We start from the raw sequence: 27,299 nt of genomic DNA, 5'->3' as shown, positions 1-27,299 counted from the left end.
AATATGGAAACGTTCCGTATTTTATCGAATGGGTGGCATCCCTAAGTCTAAATATTGCTGTTACATTGCACAACCTGTTATGTCATAATTATGTAAAAATTTGGCAAATTAGTTCACAACGAGCCCAAACTGTTGCATATACCCTGACTCTGCTTGCACTGAACGCAAGAGAAGTGACACAATTTTCCTAGTTAAGGAGAAGTGTATCTAAAGTTCCATGTATAACACTTGTATCTTCATCAACATTTATGATGAGTATTTCTGTAAATTGACTTGGCTCTCTGCAAAATCACTGGATGTTTTTGGAACTAGTGAACCAGCGCCAATGTATACTGAGATTATTTTATATAAATATGAACTTTATCGAACAAAACACATGTATTGTGTAACATGAAGTCCTATGAGTGTCATCTGATGAAGATCAAAGTTTAGTGATAAATTCTCTCTATTTCTGATTTTTGTGACTCCTCTTTGGCTGGAAACATGGCTGTGTTTTTCTGTGACTTGGCTCTGATCTAACATAATTGTTTGTGGTGCTTTCACCGTAAAGCCTATTTGAAATCTGACACTGTGGTGGGATTAACAAGTGTATCTTTAAAATGGTGTGATTTTTTATTTTTTTTATTTTTTTATTTCACCTTTATTTAACCAGGTAGGCCAGTTGAGAACAAGTTCTCATTTGCAACTGCGACCTGGCCAAGATAAAGCATAGCAGTGTGAGCAGACAACAGAGTTACACATGGAATAAACAATTAACAAGTCAATAACACAGTAGAAAACAAAGGGGGGAGTCTATATACAATGTGTGCAAAAGGCATGAGGAGGTAGGCGAATAATTACAATTTTGCAGATTAACACTGGAGTGATAAATGATCAGATGGTCATGTACAGGTAGAGATATTGGTGTGCAAAAGAGCAAGTAAATAAATAAATAAATGTCCATAAAGCTTTTTTGTTAAGCAAAGAGGCACTGAAATACTTGTATGTTTGAGGAATTTTAATTATGGGATTTCCTGTTGTTTTGAATTTGGCGCCCTGCACTTTCACTGGTTGTTGTCATATCGATCCCGTTAGCGGGATCTCAGCCCTAAGAATTTAATGCAACCGCTGTGTCAGATTTCAAAAAAGCTTTATGGAAAAAGCATACTATGCAATAATCTGAGAACAGCGCTCAGAGCCCAAACAAGCCAAAAAGATATCCTCCACATTGTGCAGTCAATAGAAGTCAGAAATGACATTATAAATATTCACTTATCTTTGATGATATTCATCAGAATGCAGAATCCCAGTTCCACAATAAATGTTTGTTTTGTTAGCGCATTTGGTAAACAAATCCAAACTCAAGAAGCGCATTCACTAGGACAGGTTAAATGCCAAAAAGTTCCGCTACAGTCCGTAGAAACATGTCAAACGAAGTATAGAATCAATCTTTAGGATGTTTTTAACATAAATCAAACATAAATCTTCAATAATGTTCCAACCGGAGAATTCCTTTGTCTGTAGAAAAGCAATGGAACAGACCTCGCTCTCACGTGAACGAGCGTCACGAGCTCAAGGCATTCTGCCAGACCTCTTGACTCATTCCCCTCTCATTCGCCCCCACTTCACAGTAGAAGCATCAAACAAGGATCTAAAGACTGTTGACATCTAGTGGAAGTCGTAGGAAGTGCAACATGACCAATATCCCACTATCTTCAATAAGGGAATGAGTTGAAAAACGACTAACCTCAGATTTCCCACTTCCTGGTTGGAATCTTTTCTCAGGTTTTTGCCTGCCATATGAGTTCTGTTATACACAGACATCATTCAAACAGTTTTAGAAACGTCAGTGTTTTCTATCCAAATATACTAATCATATGCATATATTAGCAACTGGGACTGAGTAGCAGGCAGTTTACTCTGGGCACCTCATTCATCCAACTACTCAATACTGCCCCCAGCCATAAGAAGTTAATATTGCCTGCTAACATGAATTTCTTAACTAAATATGCAGGTTTAAAAAATATATACTTCTGTGTATTGATTTTAAGAAAGGCATTAATGTTTATGTTAGGTACATTTGTGCAAAGATTGTGCTTTTTTTCAGCAATGTGCTTTTGTTAAATCATCACCCGTCTGGCGAAGTTGACGTAGGCTGTGATTTGATGATAAATTAACAGCCACCGCATTGATTATATGTAATGCAGGACAAGCTAGTTAACCTAGTAATATCATAAACCATGTGTAGTTAACTAGTGATTATGTGAAGATTGCTTTTTTACAAGATACGTTTAATGCTAGCTAGCAACTTACCTTGGCTCCTTGCTGCACTCGCGTAACAGGTGGTCAGCCTGCCACGCAGTTTCCTCGCGGATTGCAATGTAATTGGCCATAATCGGTGTCCAAAAATACCGATTATGAAAACTTGAAATCGGCCCTATTTAATCGGCCTTGCCGATTTAATCAGATCCCACTCAAACAGCTGTTTAAATAGCTGTTGGTGAACATTTTGATTTTTTTAACAGCATGATCATTACACAGGTGCACCTTTTGCTGGGGACAACAAAAGGCCACTCTAAAATGCGCAGGTTTGTCACGCAACACGATGCCAGAGATGTCTCAGGTCTTTGAGGGAGTGTGCAATTGGCATGCTGACTGTAGGAATACCAACCAGCACTGTTTCCAGATAATTAATGTTCAATTCAGTACCAAAAGCCACCTCCAATGTCATTTTAGAGAATTTGGCCGTTTGTCCAACTGGCTTCACAACAGCAGACCACGTGTAACCATGTCATCCCAGGACCTCCACATCCAGCTTCTTCACCTGTGGGATCATCAGAAGGGGGAGGGTGGGGTGCTAAGAAGTATGTCTGTAATAAAGGCCTTTTGTGGGGAAAAACTCATGATTGGCTGGGCCTGGCTCCCCAGTGGGTGGGCTTTGCTCCCAAGTGGATGGGCCTATGCCCTCAAAGACCCATCTATGGCTGCGCTCCTGCACAGTAATGTGAAATCCATATATTTAGGGCCAACTGAATTTATTTCAATTGACTGATTTTTCAGTAAAATCTTAGAAATTGTTACATGTTGCGTTCTACTTTTTGTTCAGTGTAGTAAAATACAGTTTACCGCCCAGCCCTAAATGCTCATTGTTCATATGTATTTCTTTTCAAAAAACATTTTGATAAAAAAATATGGTTTACATGTAAGCCAACCCCGTCTATTTTTTCCTATAGTTGCGCACGTGTCGGTTTTGTTGCTAAACAACCACCCCGTCTATAGTCCCATGAGAATTAACATTATTTGGTAACTAGGCAGGTAAGGGACTCCCATAGGTATAGACTGACGTCAATGGAACTGAAACTGCAGGATGACAGGAAACATGGAGGTGTGTGTGTGTGTTAGGCATAGGAAAATATGTTTAGGAAAATTGGGAATGTTTTTTTTTTTTTTTACTTTTGAGTGTGCTGCTCTTTTTGCAGTCGTTTGATTTCAGCGATAATCCTCTACTCAGGATGTCTTTTCTTTTTCAGCTCCATTTAGCTGGTGTGGTGGCTCAGTTGGCGCTACTGGAATTTCCTGCTTTGTCCTGGTTCAGGTTTCACAGAATGGTCCTTCTGTCCCTTCTCTTCCCAGCACTGCCGACGTGTGTAAACAGCTCCTGTAAGAAGGCTCCCCCGCCGGTCCCTCCGCGCACTACCTCCACGCCCTACATCTCTGTGACGGTGCAGAGCAGCACTGAGTCGGCCCAGGACACATACCTGGACCAACAGGACCACCGTGGCGAGGCCAACAGCCAATCAGGACGCAGCAGCAACTCTTCCGACAGCCTCTGTAGCCTGCGTACAGGCAGCCTGGCCAAGGGCTCAAAGCCCCCAGCCACCGTCGCTGCCCCTGTCCCTGCCCCGAGGGACTCCCACCCACCACCCTCCTCCACCACCACCCAGTCTTCGCCACAGATCCAGCCCCAGAATGATACCCTAAGCCCAGGCCCCAGCCTCACCCCAGACCAGTCCCTGACCCTACCAGAGCCTGTTCCCACCAAAAGGAAGCTCTCGTCTATCGGCATCCAGGTGAGCCCAGGAATAAATTTTCTAAATTGGCAAGACCGGGGTGTTCGGGTTGAATGTCTGACTTACTGTAATGTGCTGCTACACAGAGGGTGTGTAGAATGACTCATTCATTGTAGTGGTTGACTTGTAGGTGGATTGCGTTCAGCCAATCCAGAGAGAGGATCAACCGCCTCCCTCGACCAAGTTCCAGTCTATTGGAGTGCAGGTGGAGAACGGCAGGCCGTAAGTCAAATCCTTTTATCAACACAAGATTGTTGCTGTTTAGCTATTATCTCAATCTGCTGTTCAGAGCCACTTGTGTAATAGTCATCTTAATTTTCTCACGTGCTCTGCGTTTACTGGAAAGGCAAAGAGACGGGCAATGTGCTTTCAGCTCCTCATTTTTATTTAGTTTATTTAACTAGGCAAGTCTTAAGAACAAATTCATATTTACAATGACAACCCACTGTTCCCCGGTAGGCCAACTGCCTTGTTCAGGGGCAGAACAGATTTTTACCTTGTCAGCTCGGGGATTCAATCCAGCAACCTTTCGGCCGAACTGGCCAAACGCTCTAACCACTAGGCTACCTGCTGCCCCTCATGTCCTATACCTGTCAGTCAAACTCCCCTTCATAATGATGGCTTACTGTGTATGCCTGTCATTGGGAGAGGAAGTATGACCCAGTTATTGGCTTTTTAACTGTCCTTGGGTCTATTTATTTGGGATACAGAGTAGAGGTCGACCGAATAGGATTTTTCAACGCCGATACCGATTATTGGAGGACCATAAAGATTTTGATTTATTTGTATTTATTTGTAATAATGACAATTACAACAATACCTAATGAACACTTATTTTAACTTAATATAATACATCAATAAAATCAATTTAGCTTCAAGTAAATAATGAAACATGTTTAATTTGGTTTAAATAATGCAAAAACAAAGTGTTGGAGAAGAAAGTAAGTGCAATATGTTCCATGTAAAATATGTGCCATGTAAGAAAGCTAACGTTTAAGTTCCTTGTTCAGAACATGAGAACATATGAAAGCTGGTGGTTCCTTTTAACATGAGTCTTCAATATTCGCAGGTAAGAAGTTTTAGGTTGTGGTTATTATAGGAATTATAGGACTATTTCCCTCTATACCATTTGTATTTCATTAACCTTTGACTATTGGATGTTCTTATAGGCACTTTAGTATTGCCAGTGTAACAGTATAGCTTCCGTCCCTCTCCTCGCTCCTGCCTGGGCTCGAACCAGGAACACATCGACAATTAGCGCGCGCTAACTAGCTAGCCATTTCACTTCGGTTACACGAGCCTCATCTCGGGAGTTGATAGGCTTGAAGTCCTAAACAGCGCAATGCTTGACGCACAACGAAGAGCTGCTGGCAAAACGCACAAAATTGCTGTTTGAATGAATGTTTACGCGCCTGCTTCTGCCTACCACCGTTCAGTCAATACTTGTATGTTCAGTCAGATTATATGCAACGCAGAACACGCTAGATAATATCTAGTAATATCATCAACCATGTGATTATGATTGTTTTTTATAAGATAAGTTTAATGCTAGCTAGCAACTTACCTTGGCTTACTGTATTCGCGTAACTCCTTGTGGAGTGCAACGAGAGAGAGGCAGGTCGTTATTGCGTTGGACTAGTTAAGGTTGCAAGATTGGATCCCCCGAGCTGACAAGGTGAAAATATGTTGTTCTGCCCCTGAACAAGGCAGTTAACCCACTGTTCCTAAGCCGTCATTGAAAATAAGAATGTGTTCTTAACTGACTTGCCTAGTTAAATAAAGGTGTAAAAATAAAACAGCAAATCGGCGCCCAAAAATACTGATTTCCGATTGTTATGAAAACGTGAAATCGGCCCTAATTAATCAGCCATTCCGATTAATCGGTCAACCTCTAATACAGAGGAACAACCTGTTAAATTGTGTGCGTGTGTGACTGAGACCTAGATTCAATGACATCAAGCATTAACAGGCGAAAGCCGGCACCCGCCATGGCTGATGTTTTGGTGTTGTCGGAGGTGTAACTGCATTGGAGCTGTCAAATTGACGAGCAGCTGCTCTTGTGATCATTGTCACGACGCCACGCCCAGTCAGAAGTTCAGAAGCAGAAAGTGTAGGCTACATGGAAATATAGTTCCACCTCAGACACCGGCAAAACAACCACTATGCCAATGTCTGCTAGTGCGGATCTAGTAGAATCAAGCCCTCAGTGCTCCTGTATTCTCTGGAACACCGTGCGGTCAGAGGTGCCGCAGTGATGTGTTGGTCGTCAGTCCCCAAGGTGGACCTTTTCTACATCCACAGTAAATGATCTCCGACCTGCACCAATACTAATCCGTGTGTGTCCGTCCAGACTCAGCCGGGCCAGCAGCATGGCCTCCAGACAGGAGACAGAGACAGAGCCTCAAGACTCTAAACAAGATGTCCCTACCTCAGAAAACAACAGTACAGTCCACTGCAACAGCCAGCCACTAGACCCCGACCCCACTGCTTCCAACGGTAAGGAGTGCGCGGTGGTGCGGCAGTCCCCTAAACATCCCTCTTTCCCGGCTAGAGCATCCGCCTCCCTCCCAGAGAGCCTGGACCCGACCTTGGATCCCTCCTTCCTGCCTCCTCCGGACCCCAGCTTGGTGGGTGGAAACGGCAGTGCCCAGGGAGATGCAGCTGCACCCAGCACCTGCCTCCGGGACGGCAACTGGTTTCTCAAACTTCTACAGGCTGAGACGGCACGCATGGAAGGCTGGTGTCAACAGATGGAGCAGGAGACCAAAGACAAGGACATCTCAGAGGAGGGTACGAGACACACAGTACACCATACTCTTAACTAGCTAAATGTATAAGACACATACTATACTCACTCTGATAGGAATACAGGGGCTTTCAGAGAGTAAGAGACAGTCAATCATACACACTGTATACAGTAGACCAAATCAGTTCAATAGTAGTATTTGACTAAACAAAATTAGAGAATCTATCAGTTCTCTAACATGCATTTGGCATTGAAAATATGTCCTCCTCGTCTCTGAAACCCTAAGACAACAGACTGTCCTTATCAGCTCCTGTCTGCTGTTAGCGATTGGAGATGCCAGGGCAAGGCATGCTAATGGTTAGCAGCTAACGCTGCTCATTATCTAGTGGATCGGAGCTTCCCTTCAGTCTTCTAGAGCTACTGTAGACATTAATTGAATCTCTTTGATCTTCCTATGATCTGTCTCAGGCAGGCAGATAATATTCCTCCACCTGTATTGCTGGTATTTAATGATTGTGTAATGAACACGATCGACTCCCACATGAGATGTTCAACAGCTATTTTCTTACTTGGCCTGTACTGTATAGTCGTGGCCAAAAGTTTTGAGAATGACGCATATTCATTTACACAAAGTCTGCTGCCTCAGTGTCTTTAGATATTTTTGTCAGATGTTACTATGGAATACTGAAGTATAATTACAAGCATTTCATAAGTGTCAAAGGCTTTTATTGACAATTACATGAAGTTGATGCAGAGTCAATATTTGCAGTGTTGACCCTTCTTTTTCAAGATCTCTGCAATCCGCCCTGACATGCTGTCAATTAACTTCTGGGCCACATCCTGACTTATGGCAGCTCATTCTTGCATAATCAATGCTTGGAGTTTGTCAGAATTTGTGGCTTTTTGTTTGTCCACACACCTTGAGGATTGACCACAAGTTCTCAATGTCTGGGGAGTTTCCTGACCATGTACCAAAAATATTTATGTTTTGTTCCCCGAGCCACTTAGTTATCACTTTTGCCTCATGGCAAGGTGCTCCATCATGCTGGAAAAGGCATTGTTCGTTACCAAACTGTTCCTGGATGGTTGGGAAAAGTTGCTCTCGGAGGATGTGTTGGTACCATTCTTTATTCATGGCTGTGTTCTTAGGCAACATTGTGAGTGAGCCCACTCCCTTGGCTGAGAAGCAAACCCACACATGAATGGTCTCAGGACGCTTTACTGTTGGCATGACACAGGACTGATGGTACCGCTCACCTTGTCTTCTCCGGACAAGCTTTTTTCCGGATACCCCAAACAATCGGAAAGGGGATTCATCAGAGAAAATTACTTTACCCCAGTCCTCAGCAGTCCAGTCCCTGTGCCTTTTGCAGAATATCATTCTGTCCCTGATGTTTTTCCTGGAGAGAAGTGGCTTCTTTGCTGCCCTGCTTGACACCAGGCCATCCTCCAAAAGTCTTCTCACTGTGCGTGCAGCTGCACTCACACCTGCCTGCTGCCGTTCCTGAGCAAGTTCTGTACTGGTGGTGCCCCGGCCCCGCAGCTGAATCAATTTTAGGAGACGGTCCTGGCGCTTGCTGGACTTTCTTGGGCGTCCTAAAGCATTCTTCACAACAATTGAACCGCTCTCCTTGAAGTTCTTGATGATCCGATAAATGGTTGATTTCGGTGCTATCCTACTGGCAGCAATATGCGTGCCTTTTTGTGCAAAGCAATGATAACGGCACGTGTTTCCTTGCAGGTAACCATGATTGACAGAGGAAGAACAATGATTCCAATCACCACCCCCCTTTTGAAGCTTCCAGTCTGTTATTTGAACTCAATCAGCATGACAGAGTGATCTCCAGCCTTGTCCTCGTCAACACTCACACCTGTGTTAATGAGAGAATCACTGACATGTCAGCTGGTCCTTTTGTGGCAGGGCTGAAATGCAGTTGAAATGTTTTTTGGGGATTCAGTTCATTTGCATGGCAAACAGGGACTTTGCAATTTATCTAATCACTCTTCATAACATTCTGGAGTATATGCAAATTGCCATCATACAAACTGAGGCAGCAGACTTTGTGAAAAATAATATTTGTGTCATTCTCAAAACTTTTGGCCACGACTGTATAGACTTACTTTACTATGCAAATGTTAAGACTGAAGTGTAACAGTGTATAAGGTCCTTTAAAAAAGGATAATGTCCCAAGCAATGTAAATTCCACACTGAATTGAAAACGGTAGCTGAGGACCAGTATTCATGTCAAATGAAGGTCACATAACCATACCATTTTCCTTATCCTCATAAACTAGATGAATTCACTAAATATTGGTGTCTGTGCCCATTTGAATAATGTTTAACTACCTGCATGTTGTTTTGGTTGTGATTGCTGACTGGCTGTTATCTGTGTAGTGATGGGCACGGTCCGCAGTGCAGTGGGCAGTGCCCAACTCCTCATAGCCCAGAAGTTCCAGCAGTTCAGAGGGCTCTGTGATGAGAACCTTGTGAGTGCCACTAACCCTTTCAAAATCCCTGTTAATCTGGTATATTTCAATACGCTGTTTTGAGTCTCAGCATGCAGAGGTTGAGTTTAATAGCTCCCCCTGGCAATGAGGCAACACACCCATCTCTGTAACAAATTACTCATTGGTGCTAAATCTTCCAGAAAGTGAATAATGTTATAATTCATTTTATATGATTTATTTAAGTGTCATACACCTACTGGTGCCGAGCCCACATGTGGTTGCAAGACACTACTAAACACCATACAATTTTCCTTATAATATATATTTTTGCAAATGATAAGCACATTCAATAATTATGGAAAGTACAGGTACCATCTAGCCACACTACACCAGCTGTACATTTCTCCTGTTATGTAATGTCACTGTGTCTAGACAAGCCAATCAGCCCTTCACATTTTAAACCTGTGCTGTTCTTCTTCCTGTCGTTTAGAATGTGAATGCCAACCCTCAGCCCACAGCTCAGGACCTGGCAGGGTTCTGGGACCTCCTGCAGCTCTCTGTAGAGGACATCAGTGTCAAGTTTGATGAGCTCTGGCAACTCAAGGCCAACAACTGGCAGCTGCCGGAGAAGGTATTGGAATCACACAACATATCACCTCAGTAGATCCTGTTTACATCCTAACAGATTCTTAATGGGTTTGCTTTGCAACATCTAATTTTAATCTCTCTCTCGTCGTTAGGAAGAGAAGAAGCCTGCACCCCCCGTTGTGCCAAAGAAGACATCCAAGCCCAAGCTGAGCCCTGGGAAGGACCGGAGCATAGATTCGGCGGTGGACAAGCAGCGGCAGGAGGCCAGGAAACGCCTGATGGCGGCCAAACGTGCGGCCTCCGTACGACAGAACTCTGCCACGGAAAGCTCAGACAGCATTGAGATCTACGTCCCCGAGGCCCAGACACGCCTCTGAGAACAGACCACCATTGGCACCCTGCTCCCTCCACATTTAAGGAACAGCCACAAACACACACACACACTAGTGAACACACACACACCTTGCTCCCCATGAAGGAACAGCCTCAAACACAGTAGAGAAACACCCAGAGACACAGAGGTTGGTCCCCTAATTGCAGCGCAGCGTCCGATAGGACGAGAGCACAGGAATCGCAAAAAATGCAGAACAATGCTAAACTTTTCCCTTCCTGGCTGCCATGGAGACAGAGACCTGAACAGACATTTAGTACTATTGTTATTAATATTATATTGAATATTGTTTTCTCCTAAAATATATCAAGAAGAATCTTGGATAAAAGGACATTCTTATTCCTTGTGAGCTTAAGAATCTTGGTATCCCAGAAGTTTACTCTCTTCTCACCCCCTCACTGCTTCTGAGTCTGCGAGCTGGGCTGGGCTCTCTCGTTTACGAGCTACGGACCACCACACTCAGGATACACACAGTTGTACTCACTCACGGTCCACACACAGAGTCTTCCTCTTCTCACTTTGTATTAGGCTGCCACTGCATTGGTTGTGGACGGTAAGCTTTACTGTGTATGGAATCAAATCTATATGAGATGGGGTTGTCGTGTACAGAGGTATGACACAGTCAGAAGACCAGAGGAAGACCGTAGCATTAGATCTATCTCACACTCTGGCTATTAGTAGGATGGGTCTTTTTTTTTTAATGTTCTTTGCCAGATTGTTTGTTAGACGAGGTCCAGTGTTCAGTACTAAGTTATTTTTTTTATAGAACAGGTACATGTACTGTCATGATGATATTTGCACATGATGCAATCATTAACTCTCGCTCATAAACACACACTGTGCTGTCTGTCAGCGTCTGTGCAGACTCATGTTTTGTCTTATATGCCCCTTTTAGGGAAGAAGAGAGATTACTATGGCCAGTTGATGTGTGCTACAGTAGGAATGTAAAATGCATTGAAAATAACTTGTTGACTGCACCTTCCACTCCCAACTGTTTACCCCAGATCAAGTCAGCGCCCTTCTGTTTCCCTGTTTATTCTGGCTACTTATTTGGTGCAGGGGACCATGTGTATCTCTATTTATTACATTCCCAGTTTCACACTCAACTTCCTTTACAGGGACTCCCAAGCAGCATTGCTTCAATTTGAATCAGAAAGGGGAATCGACTGTAAGCTCCCTGTCTTCCCTGATTACAAAGACTGATTTATTTTCACCTGCATAGGCCAGAGCTCTGCAAGTGATTTCGGGAGACAACTTGTATAAGTAAAATTGGACATTTGAGATGGCAACGTAAAAATGATTCTGATGTCCAGTCAAAAAAAACAACCCCTAGCCTCTTAAACGTTCAGTTTTTTTTCAGATCTGAAGCGATAGGTAATAGCCAAACGATATGTAATGAGTGTACCTAGTCATGCAATCCACGATACTGCTTCCTCCAGTCTAATTCTTAGACTAGGGGTTGTTTTCTGACAGGGCTGAGTTCTCAGGCTGAGCACTCAGTCACTTAACACACCAACAGTCAAACCAACAGCACTTTGGTCATCATACCCCATTAATAACCACCACTTGATTGGTCAAAGCCTTAACTCAAAACTGTCTGAAATGAATAATGATCCAAAAGAATGAATACATACCATACATTATAAAGAAATGTATTTGCGTAAGTATCACCCATCTGTGCATTCAAAAGGTCCGAATCAAAGTATTGGTGTCTGGTCAAGTACTATTCCTGTTTTGTTGACGTGTTTCAGACTATGCTCCAGCTGAATTATTGTAGTCATATTAGTGTCTGGCAGCTTGACCTTTCATTCCTTTATACAGAAAAAATGCACATTGAGGAGATTCAGGGACTAGGGTACATTATTTTTAAGCATTTTATTTAGTATGAGACATTTCATGTGACCTGTTTTGAATTTGTTTGACCTGTGCCACAATGGGTATTGGTATTTTTCTGGGTTTGGAGAGTTGATGGTGCTGCACAGGATTGACCATTGTACTGAGATGGTGTGAAATTAAATGCCTTTTCAAGAGAAACATTTCAGCATCACTGAAACAGGCTTATTCCCACTATCGCAGGACTATAACATGCATGTAAATGAGCTTTCAGCTTTGCATTTCTCGTAACATGAAAGTTAATTTTCGCAAATGAATCTTAACGTTCCACTCATTCTCTGAATTCCAAATCAAGCCCCTAGCCAACGCACTTCTGTAGATCTGAAACTATAGGACAGGTTGTAGGCCGTCATTGTAAATAAGAATTTGTTCTTAGCTGACTTGCCTAGTTAAATAAAGCACTATGGTGCAAGAAATTCCACCCAGTCTAACCGAAGCAAATAACCTCTGATCAAAGGTAATGTGATGTTATGCATACACCTATGTGAGAGATTGATTTGGAATTTAGAAATGGATCATCTGCAATTTCAGGATCTCCGTACTACTTTTCCCCTTGAAGAGCTGGCTCTCCCCCCCCTAAATGGTCAACACCTTTGTCACATGGCTGCTCCCTATGTGCTGATCTGATCCACAGTCAGTTTTGTATTTTTATCTCATAATGTCAAAAAATTGAGAGAATTAGAAGAACTGGGAAAGCAGCTGATGCAGTACCATTATGTTAATTATTTTGTTTATTTGTAATACATCAACTACAGACATGTACATTTCATTGTCCAAAGAAATCATTAAACATCCCTTTGTTACAGTACATTTCCTTGTCACCATCATTATACTGTTCTATTATACTAATTTCTATGTAATATTAGCTCAGATGCTAATATTACAGATGATCGCTGTCATCAACAATATGTTATACCCTAAACGCATGAACCGTATCTCTTTGAATGGCCATCCTCATAGCTCAGAGTCATGTAAAGATCCTATTGAGATCATAGTACCAATCACAAGCTGTTTTCTGTCAGGGGATGGAGATGGCTATATTATGTCTCGTGTCATTCAGGGTTGGTGAATTGGTCTTAGTCAATTGCAAAGATCCTTTTAACACATTTCACTATATTGATTGAAGATATAAGTGGAAGGGAAATCAGACTAAGATTTCATTTTATCTATCTTTAATCATTACAGTGAAATGTGTTAAAGACAGATCTTTGCAATGCACTGGCACAGCATAGGCTCCAGAATTTAGATCTTGTTTCTAGATTAGATTCCTTCAGAATCAGGAGCCTGGAAGGATCGAACCCTTTAGTCCCACACTACTTCAAGAGAACATGGCCTGATTAGGGATCGTCAGGCAGTTTGTATACTACTTGAGATATAAAGGGCTATAATGGACACAGGAAGGGCCAACCCCTGATGGCATGTATCCTGTTGAGAATGGACGATGCAAAACTCTTCAGTCATCTGGCTTGGATTGTTAGAACTGATGATCTTGATTGTATCCTTAACGTCAATAACATTTTCCCTTGAATCTCTTTCAGGGTAATGATGGGACACTAACAAAATCCCCTACTATACCATCTATTCTACATAGATGAACTTTTCTATGGACAGATGCACTTTATAATCTCATTTACCTGACTGTAGCTATACCTCCTTAGACTTGTCACTGGTGATTACACTATTCCCATTAACCAACTCCTCTTTGAGAGATGCAAATAGTGAAACATAAATAAATTAGACAAAGAGGACCATTTAGATACTACTGGTCATTATTTACAAATCAAGCACATTCTATTCTATTGATAAGGGGTTGTTCATATGGTATACTAGTTAGACACTGTGAGGTTTGTTTCTTTTGAAAGAATAAAGAATTGTGATTACTATTTAAATATGTGGATATTTATTTTCAGTGTGTAAATGCAGAGTATCAAAATGTATCATAGAGCACCCCCTACTGGCATCTAGATGGAAGGCCTATTGACCTCAGACAAACAAACCAATGCTGCGTTCAAGTCATGTCAGAAATTCAGGACCTCCAAGATAAAGTGAGAATATCAATTGCATTCTCCAGGAGTCCTTTCTCCTTGCCACCTTCTCAAAACCCATTGGATGCGAAAGCCAGAGGTATCTCCCTGCTGACCTTCTCTGATAGGTGTTGAGAAGGAGAGAGGACGCGAGCAGTGTGCTAATTGTGATTCTCCCAAAATGAACGCAAGTTATTTGGTAGAGCTTCCTATTGGTTGATTCTGATACAGATTCACATACTCGTGGGCAATAGGAAACTGGGAAGTGGTAAGTCTCACATGATTGTGTTCAAGTGCTTTTGAAGTAGGAACAATTCAACCAAAAGACCTGAAGAATATAGTCGGAATAGCTACATTATCCATATTGTTAAGGGTGTAATTATTAAAAAACTATTTGTTGAAAAGGCAAAAGGTCAGTGGTGAAATGACAACTCGGGTAACAACATTTTCTTTGAGTTTGTCACTTGTAATTCTAACTTGGAGGGTCAATCAAATTAAATTTCCCCCTGGGAACTAGGGGCTTCCGATAACTCAGATAGCACTTGAAGGTGGCATCATCTTTCTACAACAAGTAGAACATTTTACAACATGACGTTAGCGCACAACACCAATTTTAGACATACGAATAAATGAATGTGTGACATAAAACAGGGCGTTAAGCCTAATTTCTAAAGAGACCATATAACTCTCTCTCCCTCTCTCCATTATTGTGATCCTCATCAATCCCCCGCTCTCTCTCTCACAGAACACATATACACATTCACACACACAGCTAGCATGACAACGTTGACATGACAATGTTTTCTAAAGTTATTGTGATCATATCTCTCACACACACTTATTGTCATTAACTAAATAGATATCAAAATGTTAGCAAGATAGCTACAACTAACGGCTACAACAGGTAAATAATAGGATTAGCCAGAGAGCTAACATTAGCTATCTTAAATTAGCCAGCTAAATTTGCTAACGTTAGCTAGCAAGCAAATCTTTTCTTGAAGTTCTTCTCCCCAACAAACACCGTTTTACTTACAAAAGTAAAACAAGAATGCAAGGGAACAGGGACTACCACTAGAACGGTAGTTGTTTTCCAGCTGTGTTGTTGTGTAGCCTACTGGGCACTCTGTCCCAACTGCCATATGGAATGTTGATCGATGTGCTTCAGCAAGCAGGCTGCCTGCTGGCAGAGACATATTGCTACTGTAGCCGGTGCTATACTGCACCGCTGTAACTCTGCGTTGTGTGTGGTTGATAGACTATAAACGTGGACTTTGGAGATCAGGTAGTTTTAATCAAGCAGAACTGACTCTCTGCATCCTGCATCTGCATCCAAAAGGAAATAAAACATTTGTAGAGCACATCTGTTCTGAGAATCGTCGCCTCTTTCTACAACAGATGCACAATAGGAGGGACTGGGATCATTCGAGGAGCTAGCCATCGTTCACACATACAATAGCCTGCTAATACCTTAGCTAGCTATTAACCACATGTTGAATTCAGAATGTTGATATCATCCTAAAAAGTACAATTACAAGTGCATCTTAACAATACCATCCACTTATGAGTAACCTCTAAATATTACATCATTATTCATGAACAAAACACTGTGTGTATGACTTTGTACTTAAAAGAATCAAACTTTTCTGAAGACAGAAAAAGCGTGCCTACCTCTCTCAGTGCATCAAAATGATTTGAGCACGAGCACACCGGGCAAAACGTAAGTACACACTCCCCTTCTCCCAGGATGCAGGCATGCATAACAAATCAACACAACATATTAATATATGAACCTGGTGAAATTCACATAGTACTTTAACAACGGTTACATTCACCCCTCCTGAATTTCACCAACCTTGTAAAACAACAAAATAACCTACCAAGCTCAAGGCTTAATTCTGAATTCAGCTCAAAGCTACTGTAATGAAGTGCTATTTCCTATGCAAATGACCAGCTTACTGCTATTGCATTGCTATAATTGAGACAACATATAGCAATGTATTTTCACAGTAAAACAGGGTAGGGCCATACAGGATAACTCACACACACACTCACTGAAAAGACACACAGACTTGCCAAGACAGGAACGCACACACCTACACACACGCAGCCCCTCCCCTTCTGGATGTGCTCCAAAGACAAAGAACTCTGTCGAGAACCAATTTCTACTGACACCAGGCTGGAGGAGACTGTCTATCATCTACGAACAACCTACCAGGAGCCAGGACTACCAGAATCTACCTACGTCATTTCAATGTATAAAATGAACTGTACGATTGTGACCGGTCTCTCTTTTTTCCAATGGTTCGCTTGAGAACTTGACGAAACGGAGCCGTGCACGTAATTGCCAGATATCATTACTCTTGAATAAACGGCCTTTACTATACCATATCCGCCTTGTCCAGCGTCTCGACTTGGTCTCGTTTCTCATATACCAATTCATCAACACTACCCATAGGGTTCAGGGCAAGTGAAAGTTGGTCAAGCCTTCAACTGCCCCTAAGATGCATAGTGCCTCTTACACTATATCTACATTCTTAGCCTTAAAAAAAATCCTGTACTAAATCATCTCTGTACTATGTTAAACTTACACCTTCTGGTGGATTGACTCTATTAGTCTCTTTACTGGTTTAACTACCCTCCCCGCCCTTGTGCGACCTGCCACTGGGCTAGGGGCCATAGTAACTAACGGTGGCTCTGGCCTTAGATCATTGATCAGAGGTGGGTTTGAAGGAATCAGCTCCAGAATCTCAGAGGTGCTTCCCCGGTCATTTTCCTCAAGAAAACAAGGTTCTTCTGGCTCGGACTTTCCATCTGATGTCCAGAGCTCAGAGTAATCGCTTGAATCCTCCGCCAGCCAGGATGCACTTTCCTCCCCAGAGTCCTTCATGTCTTCCCTGTCCAGTCCATCACCAGAGTGGGTGACCTCTCCTGCATCTACATTGATTGAAGGCCCTACAGCATCACTGTCATTGAAGTGCACTGAATCATCAATTTCAAATGGCAGGAAATTCACCTGCAGCAGTAGATTCCTGTGAACCACTTTCTCTCTGCCGTAACGGTCTTGGATTATGTATGTGTGAGTTTGTGGATTGACTGAAGTCACTGTGAAAATCTCGGGGTTCCACTTGTCAGCCAACTTGCGGCGGCCCCTTTCACCCTTGTTGGCGATGAGGACACGATCCCCCATGGACAAACCGATGCCTTTAACCCGCTTGTCATACTCCCGACCTTGTCGTCTCTGTTGCTTGTCAGTGTGCCTTTGGGCAACACTCATAGCTTCCTTCAGCCCAGTGATCAGAGTCTCGGCATACTTGTTGCAATCCACAACACTGGAGTCGTCCAAAACATTGCGGAACATAACATCCACTGGTAGCCGAGGGACTCTACCAAACATGAGAAAGAATGGAGCATAGCCCGTAGTCTCGTGAACAGTGGCATTGTAGGCAAATGTTAATGACTGGATTTGTTCAGGCCAATGTTCTTTGGTTTTCAAGGGCAGACTCCTGAGCATGCTACCTAAAGTCCTGTTGAAGCGTTCAGTTTCTCCATTCCCCATTGGGTGATATGCTGTGGTTCTTGACTTTTGGACACCGGAGAGCTTAAGCAGTTCTGCTATTAGCTCACTCTCAAAATTTGCGCCTTGATCAGTATGTATCCTTGATGCAAAGCCGTAGACACAGAAGACATGATCCCACAGTTTACGAGCTACTTGCTTGGCTGTCTGGTTTCTGCATGGCCATGCATGGGCAAGTTTAGTGAAGTGGTCAGTCACCACCAGAACATCAACTGAGTTCTTCTTACTGTCTTCCGCTGTCCAAAAATCCAAACACACCAACTCCATGGGAGAGCAAGTTTTGATGCTCTCTAACGGGGCTCTAGCCGCTGGCTCTGGAGTCTTTGCTAGAACGCATCTCTGGCAGCAGCGCACATACTCCTTGATGTCTCTCTCCATTGCAGGCCAGAAAAATCTCTGCCTGGCCAGAGCTAGAGTTCTAGCTTGGCCTTGATGTCCTGCAAGGTCGTGAATGCCAGTCATCGCTTTGAGTCTCAACACCTCTGGCAAGACATACTGGAACCTTCTCCGGTTTGTGTGACTCTCCTAAATGACACGATACAGAACTCCCTCTCTTTTAGGATCAAGCGATCAAACTGTTTCATCAGCAACAACACTTTAGAAGAAACATTGTATCGATCTCGTCTGGTGGGCCGTTTCTTATTGAAGACGAAAGGGATGACCTTGGAAGTCACAGAGTCTTGCAGCTGGAGATCTCGAAGTTCCTCGTGCGAGAGTTCAGGCAAAGTGTCAATACCAGGAGAAAGCAGCCGTTGGGTGTTGGAACCAAGCTGGATTGCTTGCATCTCCATTGAACATTCCCAGTCAATATGGAGCTGACATATGGCCTTCACTTCAGCAGTGGTCAAAGAGGTTATCTCCTGGGGATAAGAAGCCCAACGGAAGGCATCTTGGACATCATCATTCAGTGTCCCAACAGCCTCAGACAGAAGTGCTAGGTAGGACTCCCTCATCAGTCTCTGCACGACAGTCACTGCAAAGGGATCGCGGCTCAGTGCATCTGCTACTGTATTCTTGCTGCCTGGGATACGCTTCAAATCAAAGTTGTACGGTGCCAGCTTGGCAACCCATATTTGCTCGCAAGCGTCCAGCTTGGGTTTTGTCATGATGTACGTTAACGGGTTACTATCTGTCCAGACAGTGAACTCGTGCCCCTTAAGCCAGTGACTGAATTTCTCACACACACTCCATTTCAGTGCTAGAAATTCAAGTCTGTGTGCCGGGTACCTTCTCTGCGACTTACTCAGTGTCTTGCTCGCAAATGCTATGGGCCTTGCCTCATCTTCACCTTCAGGTACTTGGCAAAGCACAGCCCCAAGACCATCCAAGGAAGCGTCAGTGAAGAGAATGAACGGCCTCTCGAAATCAGGGTGAGCTAGCATGACAATTCAAAAGAGCATCCTTCAGCTTCTGGAATGCAACGACACACTCCTCAGTCCAATCCGATAGCGTCAGCTTCCGGAAAATCCCACTGTTGCCCTTCTTCCCATCTCTTCCTCTTCTCTTTTGACCCCCAGTGAGTGCAAACAAAGGTCTGGCTATAGCAGAACAGTCAGGAATGAAGTGCTGGTAATATAATACCATACCCAAGAAAGATTTCAGCCTCCGAGCAGAGGGAGTGCATCCATCTGCCTCCATCAGCTGAGCTTGGCTCATCTTGGCAATGGCCTCCACCTTCTCAGGATCCACTGACACACCGTCCTCTTTAATGATATGTCCGAGGAATTTCACTGTTCTTCGTAGAAAGTGGAATTTTTTGGGTGCTAGCTTGAGATTGTTGGCTCTTAGACGGCTAAACACAACTTCAAGTCGCTGTAGAGCCTGTTCCTCGGTGGGTGCAAAGACCAACAAGTCATCTAAGTAACAAAGGAGATTTGAGAAGTTTAGGTCCCCAAATATACTCAACATCATTCTCATGAAAGAGGCCGGGCTGTTACACAGACCTTGTGGCATGCGATTGTACTCAAAGTCCCATCGGTGTGGTAAAGGCTGTGTACTTCTTGTCCTCTTCGTGAACTGGAATGTTATAAAATCCTGAGGTCAAGTCCATGGTGCTGAAAAATGCACTGCCACCAAGGGCTGCGAGGCAATCTGCTTGATGAGGAAGGGGATGAGCGTCCTTCACCGTTCGTGCATTCATCCACCTGAAGTCAGTGCATAACCTCAGACTCCCGTCTTTCTTCCATACCATGACTAAAGGGGAGGCATACTCACTAACTGACTTGCGTATAAGACCTACTTCTTCCATATCTGTCAATACCTTCCTCAGCTTCAGGTAATGAGCAGGCGGAACTCTTCTGTATGGTAGCCGGAAGGGTCTGTCATCAACCAGGTGGATACGGTGAACATAACCCCTGGCTTCTCCGCAGTCCAGATTATGTCTTGGGAAGATGTCTTCATATTTTGTGATGGTATTCACAACCTCTTCCTTCCACTGGTCAGCTACCTGGCATCCATCAATGTCAATGTCTACTAATCCTAGATCAGACAGTCTTTGTTTCAGATTGTGGCAGCCATTGTCATCCTGCTTCTGTTCCATTGGGGCTTTCCTCACTTCATGAAGGCCCTGAAATATTGTTGCATCCTCAACAGCCAAGCATGTTAGACACATCTGCCAACTTCATGTTATGTCTTAGGGTGAGATGTTTGTCAGAACAGTTTACTACCTTTAAAAGGGACCCAGCCATCTCCCCACATGGGTGTAATAACTCTACCCACGAGTATGTTTCTGGGCATGACCTTTGACCTGGTAGGTTCGACTATTACAGTGCTGCCTGGAGACAATGCCACATTTTTTAGGAAGTTTACCCCAAACTAAGTGTTCAGTCTTGGGCGAAAGAGTCACAGCTTGAGTTAGCTTCACTGTCCCAATCTTGCCATCAACTTGCTGTCCCTTCCATCTTGTGACACTTGTCATCATCTACAGAAACTCCTCACCCTCTGGTGAGTGGGTCTGGCCATCCATGTTGTTGACGAGCTTCCAGTATTCATCAGTGCCTTTCATCTCATGCAATAGATGCTTAATGACATTCGATCCCAGGATGAGATCATCACGCTGTCCAGGAACAACTAGAGTGGGCACTTTAACATCAATCCCATAGATTTGCATCTCCAAATCATAGAAACACTTTGAGGTCTTCTTCCCCCCACACCCCACTAATACTAACTCTGTGGGAGGCTGATAATGCTGAGTAAGGGCACCTGCTTCCAAAAGTCTCTGCTCCGCATGTTTACTTAATGTACAGGCCATAGACCCAGTGTCAAGCATGCCCTTAAGCTGCACTTTCCCATGTACAGACACAGAGGTGTAAAACAAATCTGAAAAAGCCTCAACTTCTTGTGAACCTAACATAACAATTTTCTCTCCTTCTTTCGCATCAGAGCACAACATCTCATACGTTTTCTCAAGATCATCAAATTCTTTCTTGGGGGTAGACAGTTGAACACCCACATTTCCCCCCTTCACCTGTGGGCGTGTCAGTTTAACGGTTGCTGCTGTGGTGGTGAGTTTCTCTGCTGTTGTGGTGGGCGTCTCTCACCACCGGGATTGGCATTGCGTTCCCCCGGTTTAGGACAATTTGACTTCCAATGATCTGGGGAAAAGCACCGGAGGCACAGGTTCTCATGTCTACAGTGCATCACAGTGGAGTGATCTGTTGAGCCACAAACCCTGCATTCCCTACGCCTGAAGGGCTGGGTGGGGAAAGATGGTGCCTTGGCCTGTGTCTGTGAAACCATAACGGGTGGTATGCTCTTCTCTAAGGTACGTTCAAGCAGGTGAATGAGTCTCTCGATACTTGCACTCTGCCCATCTTGTTTGGCGCTTGATGTGAGAGAAGTGTCACTGCACATACCAGCATTGACCCCGCCTTCACATGGAGGTATCTGGGGATGTACTGTTACTTGCTTTGAGGATACAGCGGTAGATTGACACATGGTGGCCTTCCTGCGGCGTTCATGTTCATAGATTCTCTCCTGTACTTCACTCGCAGTCCATTTCTCAGCAGACTTGTATTGGAATACTGCTGCCAGTTTGGGGTCAGGGCAGTATGTTACAAACATCCTAACGACATCAGAGTTGGAGCTGTCAATCTTCTTACCTTGTCTCTTAAGGCCCTCGTCAGCGACATCTACGGCCTTGTTCAATCGAACCCAGTACTCCATAACAGCCTCTCCGGGTACAGGTTTAGTATTGTAAAAAAATCGGCCAAGGACATGCACGAATAGGCCAATTCACTGAAATTCTGTTTCAGAATGTCAAATACAATCTCTGGCTTCTCTGAAGGATCAACGGTTGTCTCATTGCGTAAATTTATCTTTACCATGTCTCTTGCTTTGCCAGATAATCGACTAATCATCTCATCTGATTGTTCCCCAACAGGACATCCCTTCCTCCTCAAGTATATTCTCATCAACTCCTCCCATTCATGACTGGAGCATTTGTCTGTACCATCTCCTCTATATGTAGGAGGTTCCTTTATGTCTGATTGCATGATGAACTTAATTTGACTGAGATCTACATATCCTACTGACTCTGAATGATGATCACTTATCTTTTCTGTACTTACTGGTGGCTCATAAGTACTGGACCTGCCACTCTGTAGTTCTTCCCTAATGGAGCTCCCTATTTCCCAGGCTAGCTGAGTGACCAGCTCAGCTAGACCATCTACAGGGGCATTTGGATTAACACTAGATGAAGGGCTTTCATCCAATTTTTTTGTGGAGCAAAACACAGGGGAACCTCCTGCACCTACACACCTTACATGGGTTTGATCAGAGTATAAGAAAAATCTCCCCCTCCCAGCAGTGAATTTAGGTTCATCACCATTATAAGATGCCATGCCACTAAAGTTACGTTAAAATGTCTGTTGATGAACACACTTCTATGTTGGTTAACGATAAACAGCGCTCTCGATACATCGTTGTCAGAAAAAAAATAAAAAGGAAAAAAAGAGACTTGTAGTTCCGATTTTTGCCACAAGGCGGCAAGAGTACCTCAATGATATAATTAGTCTCTAGAGCAGCAGCGCCGCGGTGATTGAGCTGACGTCGATCAACGATGAATCCGGGTCTAGAAGGCACCAATGTAGCCGGTGCAGTAACTCTGCGTTGTGTGTGGTTGATAGACTATAAACGTGGACTTTGGAGATCAGGTAGTTTTAATCAAGCAGAACTGACTCTGCATCCTGCATCTGCATCCAAAAGGAAATAAAACATTTGTAGAGCACATCTGTTCTGAGAATCGTCGCCTCTTTCTACAACAGATGCACAATAGGAGGGACTGGGATCATTCGAGGAGCTAGCCATCGTTCACACATACAATAGCCTGCTAATACCTTAGCTAGCTATTAACCACATGTTGAATTCAGAATGTTGATATCATCCTAAAAAGTACAATTACAAGTGCATCTTAACAATACCATCCACTTATGAGTAACCTCTAAATATTACATCATTATTCATGAACAAAACACTGTGTGTATGACTTTGTACTTAAAAGAATCAAACTTTTCTGAAGACAGAAAAAGCGTGCCTACCTCTCTCAGTGCATCAAAATGATTTGAGCACGAGCACGCCGGGCAAAACGTAAGTACACACTCCCCTTCTCCCAGGATGCAGGCATGCATAACAAATCAACACAACATATTGATATATGTACCTGGTGAAATTCACATAGTACTTTAACAACGGTTACACTACGCATGAAGCACAGATTCAAATCAAAGTTTTAGCTGTAACTGATATGCCTACCTCCTTATTTAGCTACTGAAATTAAAATACAATTACTGCATGCATTATGTTAATTGCTTTAAAGTGGCAATCAGCAGTAGAAACAATAACAAAGCGGTTGCCCCGCCCCCTAATTCGGTAAAAAGCTGAGGAATGGGGCTGGAGAAATGGAACCCCTTTCAAATTCATAGACAGAGCTATGAATTAGATATTTACAGTTTTACCCATGTTTTGAGGCTATATAGTGTTTGTTTACATTTTATGTTCATGAACATTAGAGTAAAACAAGCTTATATTTCGGGTTCTTATGTGGAAAGACAGTTGAACTAATTTCATGAGGCATTTATAAATTATATTTTTCAAGAATCAATGGGTACATATTCATTTATACTGCTGATTGCCACTTTAAGGGAAAATATAATTTTGTACAAATTATTGATGGAAATAAAACCGATGAAAAATAGGGTTTTGTAAATCCTGGTGGATTGTAGTAGGAGATTGAAATATGCAGGAGATTTGACATATGCGTTATTTGCTCAATTGTGAAAACAAAATGAGTTAGTCATAAAAGAACACCAAAACATCATTCAGTGCAACAGAAAAACAATCTGCAGCACAATAAACCGTGCAATTAACTAACACAAAAGATTACCATTACAGGCCAACACACACAGCAAGCTACCGGATACCATTAATTAAACAACCATTATTTCACTGTACTGCAGTTTTACTGCATTTAACTGCAGTGAATTGTTGTAAGGGTGTCCTGTATTATTGTGCATGTTTATCTAACATGCTGGTAGCCTAGAAAAAAATGTTATGGAAGTGAATGTGCACTTTTAAATTGGATGGACCACAATTACGAAAAACACTGCCTTTGGTAAACGCAAAAGCATTTATAGCATCAGAGATGCTCTAAATTAGGGACCATCTATGACAGCTATATGACCACAGAGACGGTCACAAATTAGAGCTTTTAATGACCTAGCAAACTTGATGACATGGAGGTGAAATGCAGGGCCATCAGAAAGTATTCACCCCCCTTGACTTTTTCCACATTTTGTTGTGTGACAGCCTGAATATAAAATCTATCAAATTTAGATTGTGTCACTGATCTACACATACAGTTGAAGTCGGAAGTTTACATACACCTTAGCCAAATACATTTAAACTCAGTTTTCACAATTCCTGACATTTAAACCTAGTAAACATTTGCTGTCTTAGGTTAGTTAGGATCACCACTTTATTTTAAGAATGTGAAATGTCAGAGTAATAGTAGAGAGAATGATTTATTTCAGCTTTTATTTCTTTCATCACATTTCCAGTGGGTCAGAAGTTTACATCCACTCAATTAGTATTTGGTACCATTGCCTTTAAATTGTTTAACTTGGGTCAAACATTTCAGTAGCCTTCCACAAGCTTCCCACAATAAGTTGGGTGAATTTTGGCCCATTCCTTCTGACAGAGCTGGTGTACTGAATCAGGTTTGTAGGCCTCCTTGCTTGCACATGCTTTTTCAGTTCTGCCCACAAATTTTCTATGGGATTGAGGTCATTGCTTTGTGATGGCCACGCCAATACCTTGACTTTGTTGTCCTTAAGCCATTTTGCCACAACTTTGGAAGTATGCTTGGGGTCATAGCTGTGTTTTTTATGTGTGGAAGGTGTATGATATGATGTGGAAGGAGGGGTTGTTAATCAAACTTAATATTATGGGGGTTGGAGGAAGAATGTACAACTAAATAAAGGATTTCCTGTTTGGAAAGTCTATTCCGGTGAGGGTGGTGAAAATCTGTATCAGGCAGCTACCTGGTGGATAACGATACACCGCAGGGGAGTGTGATTAGTCCTCTGTTGTTCTCAATCATGATCAATGATGTTTACTCTCAGGTGCGGCCGGATATTGGGAGGTCGTTATTTGCAGATGATGGGGCCTTATGGAAGAAATGTGCCATACGTAGTCAGGAAGGAACAGGAAGCAATTGATGAGAGAGAGCGATTGGCATTAATGTGGGGATTCAGACAGTGTTCTTTACCAGGAGGAAGGTGGAAGATGAGGTACACTTGAAGTTATATGGGAGAAACTTGGAGAGGGTGGGGGCCTTGAGGTGTACTTTGACACTAGGCTGACCTGGGCAGAACACATTGAGAAAGTGGTGGGAAAGTGTAAGAAGTGTCACACCCTGATCTGTTTCACCTGTCTTGTGATTGTCTCCACACCCTCTGGGTGTCCCTTATTTCCCTGGTGTAAAGTCAACCAGCGGAATAATTTTGCACGCCCAATTTTTCAGTTTTTGATTTGTTAAAAAAGTTTGAAATATCCAATAAATGTCGTTCCACTTCATGATTGTGTCCCACTTGTTGTTGATTCTTCACAAAACAATACAGTTTTATATCTTTATGTTTGAAGCCTGAAATGTGGCAAAAGGTCGCAAAGTTCAAGGGGGCCGAATACTTTCGCAAAGGCACTGTATATGGGGCTTTGATGACAAAATGGATGGCACTGTGATAGACTGCATCCAATTTGTTGAGTAGAGTGTTGGAAGCTATTTTGTAAATGACATCGGCGATGTCGAGGATTGGTAGAATAGTCAGTTTTACGAGGGTATGTTTGGCAGCATGAGTGAAGGATGCTTTGTTACGAAATAGGATTCTAGATATAATTTTGAATTGGAGATGCTTAATATGAGTCTGGAAGGAGAGTTTACAGTCTAGCCAGACACCTAGGTATGTGTAGTTGTCCACATATTCTAAGTCAGAACCGTCCAGAGTAGTGATACTGAACGGGCGGGTGTGGGCAGTGGTCAGTTGAAGAGCATGCATTTAGTTTTATTTTCATTTAAGAGCAGTTGGAGGCCATGGAAGGAGAGTTGTATTGCATTGAAGCTCGCCTGGAGGTTAGTTAACGCAGTGTCCAACGAGGGGGCCAGAGGTATACAGAATGGTGTCATCTGCGTAGAGGTGGATCAGAGAATCACCAGCAGCAAGAGCGACATCATTTATGTATACAGAGAAAAGAGTCGGCCTGAGAATTGAACCCTGTGGCACCCCCATAGAGACGGCCAGAGGTCCGGACAACATGCCCTCCGATTTGACACACTGCATTCTATCGGAAAAGTAGTTGGTGAATCAGACGAGGCAATCATTTGAGAAACCAAGGCTGATGAGTCTGCCGATAAGAATGTGGTGATTGACAGAGTCGAAAGCCTTGGCCAGGTCGATGACTACGGCTGCACAGTAAAGTCTCTTATCGATGGCGGTTATGATATCGTTTAGGACCTTGAGTGTGGCTGAGGTGAACCCATGACCAGCTCTGAAACCAGATTGCATAGCGGAGAAGGTATGGTGGGATTCGAATTGGTCAGTAATCTGTTAACTTGGCTTTCGAAGACCTTAAGAAAGGCAGGGTAGGATAGATATAGGTCTGTAGCAGTTTGGGTCTAGAGTGTCTCCCCCTTTGAAGAGGGGGATGACCGCGGCAGCTTTCCAATCTTTGGGAATCTCAGACGATACGAAAGAGAGGTTGAACAAGCTAGTAATAGTGGTTGCAACAATTTTGGCAGATCATTTTAGAAAGAGAGGGTCCAGATTGTCTAGCCTGGCTGATTTGTAGGGGTCCAGATTTTGCAGCTCTTTCAGAACATCTGCTATCTGGATTTGGGTGAAAGGGAAATGGTTGAGGCTTGGGCGATTTGCTGTGGGGGGTGCAGGGCCGTTGACCGGGGTAGGGGTAGCTAGGTGGAAAGCATCGCCAGCCGTAGAAAAATGCTTATTGAAATTCTCAATTATAGTGGATTTATCGGTGGTGACAGTGTTTCCTAGCCTCAGTGCTTTCCTAACTGCCTGTGTATATTGGT

The 27,299-nt window shown here is 43.1% G+C and overlaps 1 protein-coding gene across 1 annotated transcript in view; it reads left to right on the top strand.

The window, feature by feature from the left end:
• The window catches only part of LOC112221534 (disks large-associated protein 4), a 144,706-nt gene extending 131,783 nt beyond the window's left edge, over positions 1-12,923 (top strand). The window contains exons 6-11 of the mRNA XM_042304366.1: positions 3,613-4,049; positions 4,180-4,271; positions 6,400-6,839; positions 9,191-9,282; positions 9,734-9,874; positions 9,984-12,923. Of these exons, the coding sequence (XP_042160300.1) occupies positions 3,613-4,049; positions 4,180-4,271; positions 6,400-6,839; positions 9,191-9,282; positions 9,734-9,874; positions 9,984-10,208 (1,427 nt within the window). The 3' untranslated portion in view covers positions 10,209-12,923. The remainder of the gene's footprint in view (positions 1-3,612; positions 4,050-4,179; positions 4,272-6,399; positions 6,840-9,190; positions 9,283-9,733; positions 9,875-9,983) is intronic.
• The last annotated feature ends 14,376 nt before the right edge of the window (positions 12,924-27,299 follow it).

The sequence above is a fragment of the Oncorhynchus tshawytscha genome, linkage group LG22 (genome assembly GCF_018296145.1).
Source record: "Oncorhynchus tshawytscha isolate Ot180627B linkage group LG22, Otsh_v2.0, whole genome shotgun sequence".
Lineage (NCBI taxonomy): Eukaryota > Metazoa > Chordata > Actinopteri > Salmoniformes > Salmonidae > Oncorhynchus > Oncorhynchus tshawytscha.
This window is presented reverse-complemented; position numbering and strand designations above follow the sequence as displayed.